The sequence below is a fragment of the Pipistrellus kuhlii genome, unplaced genomic scaffold, assembly GCF_014108245.1.
Source record: "Pipistrellus kuhlii isolate mPipKuh1 unplaced genomic scaffold, mPipKuh1.p scaffold_m20_p_47, whole genome shotgun sequence".
In the NCBI taxonomy this organism is placed as follows: Eukaryota; Metazoa; Chordata; class Mammalia; order Chiroptera; family Vespertilionidae; genus Pipistrellus; species Pipistrellus kuhlii.
Window position 1 is genome coordinate 1,937,878 of NW_023425548.1, and position 10,642 is coordinate 1,948,519.

Here is a 10,642-nt window from a genome sequence, read left to right on the forward strand (position 1 = left end):
TAATATGGCCAAATGGTTCAACTTCAGTCTTTTCTTTAAAATGGAGTCCTTGTGCCAAAAAGATAGCCACCATGGCCTTAAACTTATTGTCAAAACCACGATCACCTAAGTCAGTCATTTTATGGCCAAACTGGATGTAAATTCTTTCCATTTTTCATTCAGATAAATGAATGTCAGTTTGCCCTGCTGCTCAGAAGTGGTCTTTTACTATCAGAATCTGGCCATCTCCTTTTTTGATTGTGTCTGATGGATTTGAGTCTCTTAGAGATCCAATTCTCTCTGCCAGACCCTTCACACCCCTCTTCCCAAGCCCCTCTGGGCTCTGTCTCCTGGGTGACCCTCCTCTTTCCCAGCAGCCTCAGAGTTCCGGATCTTTGCTTTTCTCTTCTGTGGGAAATCAGATGTCACGCCACTCTGCCTTTTTAAAAAATTCAAAATCCATTTGATTATTTGCAAATACAGTGAAAGCCACAGGTTCCTATTTCCTATAGGGAAAATGAATATACAAAATTAGAGATGACTTTAAATATGACATAGAGATAGAAAAATAACCCCCAATTCATCTCTTCATCACTGTCTTGGTATCATTATAAATTGTCATTATACTAAAAGTGATATTTTCCCCTCCTGTGTAAATCTGTGAGATTTAATATACAATATATAGAGTCATGAAACCAACACCATGATCAGGATGGATAGTATCATTACCTTCAAAACGCTCCCTGTGCTAGCACTCCCTTTTTAGTCATGCCGAAATGTTGCTGTACAACATGGTGCCGATACTCAACAACTGAAAACACACACTGTTCTGCCGCCTCCTTTGCCAGAGAGCTTCTCTTTTCTTCTCCTTGGGCAATGGGCCATTTTTATTGAATTATTTTCAAGATTTTTTTCTTTAGTCTTTAGCAGCTTGATTACAATATGAATGGGCTTGTAGGCTGTTGTGTTAGCCTCCTTTGGGTTCAACTGAGCTACTTGAGTTTGCAGGTTTATGTCTTTGCGAAGTTTTCAACCTAATTTCTTCACAGACACACAAAAGTCGTTGTTCTGGATATCTTTTCTATGCCTCTCCAGATATTCTTCCCACCTTTCTCTGGCCTTCTCTGTCCCCCAGATGGATGTCTCATATGGATCACATCAATGGGCTCTCTTGTTCTATGACTTCCTTTCTGGCTGGTTTGGTCAGTAGGAAACGTTAGCAAGATCTTAGCGGAGGGCAGTTTGGGCATTTACTCCCCAAGGCCCTCACTGGCAGATCATGTCAGGCTGGCTGTGCTTCTCTGGGAAGCTCAGTGAAGCACCCCCTCCACCAGTTCACTCTGTTCCCCAACTGAAACACAGTAAGTACTTCCTTTCCTCACCTTTTGGCCTCAAGGGTGCTGACCCCCTTCCTGACCTACCTTGATTACCAACCCCAGTGTTGTATCTATAAGGTTCTCCCTCCTCCCAACTGGTGGGCGGAGTTATGACATTACTGGCATCTGTCACAGAGACATCTCCAAGACATTGAGCCATCAATCAGCGCCTGCCAAAGTGTCCTGGAGTCCACCCCTTCCTGTTCTGCCCTGGGTCCAACCCTCTCCTGTTCCTCCCCTTAAAAAGACCCCCAGACCAGCCACGTGCTGCTGATCCTCCATGTTCAGGTGGCAGCCGGGCTGGGTCCATCCCCCCTCCCAATTCCTTCAATTCTGATTTCTCTACATCCATAATGAGTCCCGCTCATTACTGGGGAATAAACTTTACTTTAAAACTCCTTGGTGGTCAGTTTCCTGAGCCTCAAACCTTACAGTATCGTCACTTACAGTTTTCCCCAAACTTTGCTGGCATCTTTGTAAATAGTCCCTTTACCACACGCTTCTCAATTGACTCACTCTGAGCACGCTGAGTGTGCCATCTGTTTTCTGCCGGGATCACGACAGCTAGAGTGTTTCTTTGGGGATCATAATTAGCCTTACTCTGACTGCAAAAACAGTTTTCAGTCAGCTGTAAGCAGGGTACATTTTCCGGCTTCTGGGACTGTCCTTTAAATGATGGATTTTATCTACAATATATTTACTGGACAGACTGAGTTCTCATTATTTTTGAGGTGAAAATGTATTAATTAGAGTAACGTCTGGTTGTAAGTGACAGAATACGTGAAATGGCATAAGTTTCTTTCTCACATAAACATCTAGGCTGCACTCACCTCTTTCCATGACCACACCAACATTATAACTAAATTATGGAACCATCAGCCTGGAGAACCATACTAAGACTCGCTGAACAGAAGTCCTATAACTAAGGAAAAAATGGAGAAACCACATGGAGATTGGTAGGAAGGGCAGAAACACAAAAGGAGCAGGCCCCACACCACATGAGTGGTGGAGAATCCCGAGGTATATCTCAAGGCTTCCTAGCCTGGAACACCAGTGCCAGGAAGAGGAGGCCACATAATATCTGACTGTAAATATCAGTGGGGTTTCCACCATCCTCATGAAATGGAAGGCTGCTAGAAACCCAGACATTTTCTTAAAGGGCCCACATACAGAGGGACAGTGGCTAAGGGGGTGCCAGAAATATGCACGGCAGTTGGGTGCTACTTTTCCTTTGTTGAGCTGGGTTCAAGTTAACCTGCATTAGCCTAGCTCCAGCCTGAGGACTCCGTGAAACTTGGCCAGACCTCAAGGTCTGCAGGCCCTACTGGGTGGCTGCTGTACCCTGAGACTTTTGCTGAGGAAGAATTAACATTGTTAAGATGTCCATACAATTTATAGATTCAATGTAATCCTATCAAAATACCAATGACATTTTTTCACAGAACTAGAACAAATAATTATATAAAGTCACAAAGACCCTGATTAGCACAGCAATCTTGAGAAACATGAACAAACTTGGAGGTATCATGCTACTTGACATCAAACAAAATTGAGAACCCAGAAATAAAATGATGTCTTTATGGTTCAATTAATCTATGACAAAGGAATCAAGAAATATACAATGGGGTAAAGGCAGTCTATTCAATAAATACTATTAAGAAAACTGGACAAATACATGTAAAAAATGAAACTAGACACCTTCTTATACCATATACAAAAATAAATTCAAAATGAATTAAAGACTTAAATATAAGACCCAAAATCATAAAACTCCTAGAAGAAAACAGGCAGTAAATTTTCTAATATTGCTCTTAGTAATATATATTTTTTTCCTGATACATCTCCTCGGGTAAGGGAAACAAAGGAAAAAATAAGTAAATGAGACTATTTCAAATTGAATTTGAAAAGGAAATGTCAACAAAATAAAAAGATAACCAGCTTGTCCTGGCCAATGTTCTAAGTGGTTAGAGCATCAGTCTGTGCACTGGAGGGCCAAGGATTCAGTTCCCTACCTGGGTTGAAAGTTCAATCCCCACTCCTGGGGGCACATATAGGAGGCAACCAATCAATGTGTCTCTCTCACATAGATTTTTTTTTCTCTCTTTCCTCTCTCTCTCTCTCTCTCTCTCTCTCTCTCTCTCTCTCTCTCTCTCTCTCTCTCTCTCTCATCAATGGGAAAATACCCTTAGTCCTCCAGTGAGGATTTAAAAAGACATCCTACTGAATGAGAGAAGATATTTGCCAATAATACATCTGATAAAGGGTTAATACCCAAAATTTATAAAGAACTCATACAACTCAACACACACACACACACACACACACACACACACACACACACTCCCCGAAACAATCCAATTAAAAATGGGCAGAAGACCTGAATAGAAAATTCTCTAAAGATGACATACAGATGGCCAACAGATATATGAAAAGATGCTCAATGTCACTAATCATCAGAGAAATACAAATTAAAACCACAATGAAATATCACCTCATACCTGACAGAATGGTTGTCATCAACAAATCAACAAACAACAAGTGTTGGTGTGTATGTGGAGAAAAAGAAATCCTTATGTACTGTTGGTGGGATTGCAAATTGGTGCGGCCACTATGAAAAATAGTATGGAGGGTCCTCAAAAAATTAAAAAATAGAACTACTATTTGGTCCAGCAGTTTCATTCCTGGGAATATAGCTGAATAAATCCAAAACACTAATTTGAAATTATATATGTACCTCTATGTTCATTGCAGCATTATTTACAACTAGAGGTCCCAGTGCATGAAATTCATGCATGGGGGCGTGTCCCTCAGCCCAGCCTGCACTCTCTCCAATCTGAGACCTCTCAGGGGAAGTCTACATGCTGGTTTAGGCCCAATCCCAAAGGGATTGGACATCCTTCTCACAATCTGGGACTGCTGGCTCCCAATCACTTGCCTGCCTGCCTGATTGCCCCTATCCGCTTGTTCCTGCTATCCTGATCACCCCTAACCACTCCTCTGCCAGCCTGATCAATGCCTTACTGCTCCCCTAACAGCCTAATTGCCCCCAACTGCCCTCCCCTGCCAACCCAGTTGCCCACAAATGCTCTCCCCTCTAGCCAGTTCACCCCCAACTGCCCTCCCCTGCCAGCCTGGTTGTCCCCAATTGCCCTCCCCTGCCGGCCTGGCCACCTCAACTCCCTCTACTGAAGGCTTGGTTGCCCCTAACTGCTCTCCCCTACTGGCCTGGTTGCTCCCAACTGCCCTCCCCTGCCGGCCTGGTCACCCTTAACTGCCTTCCCCTGCTGGCCTGATTTTCCACAACTTCCCTCCCCTGCTGGCCATCTTATGATTACATGGGGGTGGCCATCTTGTGACCACATGGGGGTGGCCATCTTGTGCAAGGGTGTGATGGTCAATTTGGATATTATCTCTTTATTATATAGGATAGCCAAGTTTTTTAAGCAACCCAAATGCCCATCAATAAATGATTGGATAAATAAGAGGTAGCACTATATACAATGGAATATTACTTGGCTATAAAAAGAATGAAATTTTACCATTTGCACAACATGGATTGATCTAGAGGGTATTATGCTAAGTGAAATAAGTCAGACAGAGAAAGACAAATACCATATAATTTCACTTATATATGAAATCTAAACAAACAAACAAAAACAGATTCAAGGATACAGAGAGAAAACTGAAGGTTGCTGTTCTTGGTCTTTTGATTCTGTATCAATGTGAGAATTGGCTAATAAGGTACTAAGAAAACTCTGCTGAAATTTTGATTGGAATCACATTGAAATTAGGTATAAATTTGGAGGGTGATGACGTCTTTACAAAACTGAGTTTTCCCTTCCTAGACAGGTGCATATATTTCTATTTATTTAGCTATTCATAAATATTTTCCAATAATGTCTGTTTATTAATGAATTGTCTGTCTAGAATTAGTCCTAGCTAACTTTACCCCTATTTTTTTTCTATTATAAATGGTTTAAAAAGAAAAAAAAATTTCATTTAAAAAAATTAGCAAGGAATTACTTTACCTCATATAAAGTTATTCAAAGGTAAGCCAAACATGGGCACGTTCTGTTGTGCTATAGAAGGCCAGGCTCCTTGGGTCTTCCTCTTGCACCATGGCTCTGACTTATCCCTTTGACCATAATCTGGCTCCTCCAGCTGGAGGGGTGGGGTCCTGGTCCCAGGAAGGAAGGAATGAATTGGAAGAAGGAAGGAGAGAATGCTGGCAAGACTGACCACTTTATCTCTAGGAATGCTTTTTGCCTTAATCTCTGATTTTAACAGAGCTTGTTATTTGTTATAAATGTTTTCCATCCTATTACTCGCAATTTTTCCGTATCCTTGTTTTAGACATGTTTCTTGTAAATAGTACCTGGTGAAGTTTACAAAATACAGTGGGCCAGCAACTCTCGATGCTGGGAATGGGCTTGCTCTTGGCTCACTCTCCACTGCCTCCCCAACCAAGGGAAATTCATTGGAATAACTAAGTGCGAAGCTGGGACCAACAATGTACGAGTTTATTATCATCCTGCTCAAGAGGGGACATGAAGTGGGGCAGTATGGCGGAGGAGTGCAAGAAATAGGTGAGAGGCACTGTGAGGGTTGTTGGACAGGGTGTGGCTGTGGCCCTGGCTGTGGGGCAGGATAACTGGGGTCACTAGAAGGTCTCATTTCCTTGGTCTGGTTCTTACTCAAGGAGTCAGACGCAGGGACATGGATGCAGAAGGAGCTCCAGGCATGAGTACTCAGGAGAGGCAGGGCTAGATTATACTTGCTCCCAGCAATGGCTTCTGGTCTTTTTTCTAAGGGAGGAAGAGGAAGAGGAAGAGGAGAAGGAGGAGATGAGCCAACACAGAAGGGGAGAGGAAACACAAATTCTCTCCTCAAAGGCAGCTTAGTACTGGAGCCAACCAGATCCATCCTCATCCTCATGGTACCAAATGCAAAGGGCCCCAAAGTCCCACCATGGGTATGGACTTCCCTGGATTCCTGGGGTCTTTGGCCTGGGGCCATGTGGTCAGGAACAGTGGCTCTCTGGGCTGGGACACCACTGCGGTAGAAAGACAGGCATGATGTTCTTGGGACTCACTGTCATGGGGCCTTTTCTCTTGCCCAGCTGCCCACTCTCCATTCTATCTCCTAGCTGCATAGCCCCCTGCCTCAAACACACAGACACATATGTTGGGACTCACCTCCTTGGGTTGGAGTCTTCTCCAGCAGTACAGAAACATGGGGGTCAGAGAAGTCAGAAGCAGCAGAACCCAGATACTCAACAGCATGGCCTTAAGGCCAATGGTCAGGGACTGAGAACAGAGGAGCAAAGCTGCAGGCACCAGAGTGACCGTTGCCATCTGTGATCTGTCCCTAGCCTCATCACCGACACACAGACACCCTCCACCCTGGTCTGTAGGGGGCTGGAGGGGACTAAGGAAGTAGCACTGTGTGTGGCAGGGTCAACAGGTCTAGTGTACAAGAGGTCCCTCTCCTTGAGCCTCAGCATCCTCATCTAAATAGAAATTGGCCTGGGCTATGATTTGGTTTCCCAACTGCCCCAAACTTGACAAGACCCAGGGAAAAGCTGCATTCATGCCTTTGCAGCACCTCACACACTGGGGATATTGATTCACTTACTGTTGTTTCAGTGTTTGTGTTCCCACTAGGCTGTGACACCCACAACCACAGGAACTGTTTCTGTTTGTTCAACACCATCATCTGTGGTGACAGTAGTCAAGCTTGGTGCAGAAGAGGTGACACTGTTTTGGATGCACTGTCTGTGCTGCTCCTCTCCCTTGCCCACCTACCTTGCTCAGGTCCAGGTAGAACAGGCACTAGTGCTGCCTCTTGGCTTCTTCGGGAGTGCTGATGGGGAGGGTAGGTGCCCAGGACGGGGGGCTAGTACACAATTCCTGTTCAAACACATAGCTTAATTCCTGGAAATAATAAGCCCCAGTGTAGATGGCTGCAATGGCCGTGGCAAAAGCTGCCAGGGCGAGCAGAGTCCTCAGCAGGGTCTGGGATGAAGAGGAGACAGGGAGACCTCATGATTAAGTCTCCCTTGGGGACCAATGCAGGGGAAGGGGGTTCAATGAGGTGGGCGGGAGATTTGGGGTGGCCTTCAGCTTCTGCCTTTCCCCGAACTCACCCAGCAGGTGCCACCCCATTTCTCGTAAATGAAGCAAATGACTCCAGCCAGCACAGCCTGGGGAAAGGTGGGACACATAAGCCCTTCTAGCTGCCCAAATCCCTGTCCCTCTGTAACTCTCACAGGTAGAGCTGGCCTTGCCCCAGAACATATGTTGGCTGGGAGTTTTGAGCTAAGCTAGTAGTGAGGGAAGGTAGCAGTGAGGGTGTGGAGGCCTGGATGCTCCTCAGGCTGCGGGACCCTCTCTTTTAGTGACATTAAAGGTGCTAGTGGTCAAGCCAGGTGTGAACTCTCTCTTTCTCCAAAGTCTTTCTCTTTAAGCCACACCAGTGCTTTCTGCAAGTTCATGTGGAAGACCTGGGCTGTTGGAGAAGTTCTCAGTTCAGGATGAGTCTGCTCTGCCTCAGGTTGGCGCCTGTCCCCACACTGCTCTGCTCCTGAGTTCATGGAACAGGAAGTCTGGTCCATCCGGTGGATGGATGGTGACTTCGGCCCCTCTTTCAATAAATATGTTTTGCTGTTATTTTGTGAGTGTGTATGAGTTTGCCAAGTGGCTTCAATCCCACCATGACCTGCCCACCAAGCTGCCACTGCAGATCACACCCCTTCCATCTGTTGACATTAGCCATTGTCCTTCAATGACACCCTCATGGTCCCCGTGGGGCAGAACCTGCAGAGGGCACTGTGAAAGGACTAGGAGGTGGCCCTCTCTGTGGGCCTACACCCTGCAGCGCAGGATGCCTCCCATCTCTATGCAAGTTTCTGACGATTAGCTGGGGCCTAGATACTTAGTTTATATTTGCTGTTGAAAGTGGGGAGAGGCAGCCAGCTTGGTCGGGGAGGCCCTGGGCAGAGATCTGGGAGAGCTGACTTATGCCACTACTTTCCTTGACTCTTTAAAAAATTAAAAAAAATTATTGATTTTAGAGAGGAAGGGAGAGGGAGATATATATATATATATATCAATGATGAGAGAGTCATTGATTGGCTGCCCCCTGCAAGTCCCACACTGGGGATCAAGTCTTCAACCTGGACATGTGCCTGGATTAGGAATCAAACCATGACCTCCTGATTCATAGGTCGACACTCAAACACTGAGCTATGCCAGCGGACTGGTTCTTTTCTCATCTGTTGAAACAGGGGATCGACCTTGAGAACTTAGGGTCTTTTGGGTTGCCAACATTCCACAGTACCACATTGATGGTGGCGGTATTGATGGTGTTGGGCAGTCCCTTCTGATAGGTCCACTGACCTGCCTGCCATCCTCTGGCCCCACTCACCACAGCCCCTGTCCAGATGCCAGCGACCCATCTTTCCATGGAATACGGGTAATTGTTGGAGAATGCGATGCAGCCAAGTCCTCCCAGGACCCCACTCATCAGCCCCAGCATGATTTGTACCACCTGAAAGATGAAGAGCTTAGAACCTGGCCCCCAAGTCTCAGAGAAGCTTTAAGAACCTGCTGCTCCAGGTGCTCACTGTGAGAACCCCATACAAGAGGAAGAGAGGAAGGTAGAGAAAGAGAGGTGAGGGAGGGACAGGAGACTGAGGAAGGGGTGCCAACCATTCTGTATCTGGCCCAGGGGAGAGGCTGGGCTCAGGGTTCCACAGGCTGGGACTTTCAGTGGTCAGCTCTCTAGCCCTCAGTGTACCCTACCTATAGTTTTCACCAGGAAGGCCAGCTAGTGATGAAGAAAGCTAAAAACAGAGCAGGGGAATGATCTCTAGGCATTAGATACAACAGACTCGATGTCCTATTCTGATTGAGACTGCAGAGAGTGAGCGTAGCTAGAGAGGGAGACTCTCCTTTCCCGATATAGGGGCCTGGGTCCTCCCCTGCTCCCCGCAGCCTTGCTCACTGAGGAGGCCACGAGCAGCCGTCTGTGTCCTGGGGTCCAGGAGGTGGTGTTGGGGGCAGAAGGCCACAGCAGGCAGCTCAGGTTCAGCACAGGCTCCTGGTGGCTGTGCACATTGATGTGGGTGGGCATGGGGGCCTCAGGGGCCTCCTCACCCCCTTCTGCTGTCCTCATGGTCCTGGACATGCAGCTGGAAGAAAAGTTGGCAGATTTTCACAGATTCCACTGGAGTTGGGGACTGGTGGAGCTCCCCCCCAAACCCCCGGCCCCCCATCGGTCCTGGAACAGCCTTCCAGAGCCCCTCTCCAGGGGTGAGGGGTGTTGTGGCAGGGCAGCCCCTAGAACCTCCCCCTTCATCTCAGATCTGCTCAGTCCCCAGTCTTCCTCCCAGAGCCTCAGGGTCTGGACCAATCAGTGCCTGCCTCCTTCCTTTCTCCCTTCTCTGCTTCCTTGGGGCCATTGCAGCCCCCCCCCTCCCCCCCCTGCTCTGGCTCCTCTCTCAGCCTTTTTCCAGGCCTTCAGGCTGCTGCAGGACAGAACCCCAGTCCCTACTGCCTGTTGAGCTTCTGTTGCTGCAGCTGGGCCTGGGGACACCCCTCAGCCCCCCAAGACCTCCCTCTCCACCAGTGGCCACTCAGCCAGCCATGTGGGGCCTGGTGAAGCCCCTCCACCCCCAGAAGGACTGCATTGTGGGTGAAGGTAGAGTTAAAAGGGCAGACTGATTGGGCATCAAACAGGGACGCAGGTGGCATCCATTCTTGCCACCTTCCTGGAGTCACATTCTCTATGTCATTGTTGCTCTCTCCTTCTCTCCCTCCCTCCCTCCTTCCCAGCAAGTTCTGAAGGGTGAGGCTGCAGAGGCTGTGAGGGGCAGCAGGATGGAATTCCCCTGGAATGGGGTCCTGTGAGCAGGTCTGTGGGGAAGTGCTGGGGCTGGGGGTTGCCTTACCTAAGCTCCCAGGAATTGGAGGCCAGCGGAGCAGGGAGGCCAGGAGGAGCTGAGCACTGAGACCAGGCTGAGGGTGATCTAGCATCAGGAAGGAGCAGCAGAAAGGAGTGGTTGGGCTTTAGCAAGCAGTATCCTGGCATCCAGCTGGGCAAAGGGGCCCCTCTGGGGTTTTCCAAGGTTGAGTGGATCACCAGGAGCCAGATGGCTTTGCCTGTGCTGTGGATGTGTTCGCCCAGTGTGTGTGCAGTCTGAGTAGATACGAGTGTGCGAGTGTGTGTGTGTGTGTGTGTGTGTGTGTGTGTGTGTGTGTCTGTGTGCACTCTGCTGTCTCCAGCCA

The 10,642-nt window shown here is 47.6% G+C and overlaps 1 protein-coding gene across 1 annotated transcript; it reads right to left on the minus strand.

Annotated features, from left to right (window-relative positions):
• Window positions 1–5,854: 5,854 nt before the first annotated feature.
• TMEM176A (transmembrane protein 176A) lies at window positions 5,855–10,405 on the minus strand. The gene is given in 7 exon segments (XM_045572386.1): window positions 5,855–6,160; window positions 6,551–6,661; window positions 7,160–7,369; window positions 7,501–7,557; window positions 8,781–8,903; window positions 9,360–9,549; window positions 10,305–10,405. Coding segments are annotated over 7 exon segments (819 nt in total). The 5' UTR covers window positions 10,391–10,405; the 3' UTR covers window positions 5,855–6,118.
• Window positions 10,406–10,642: the final 237 nt, after the last annotated feature.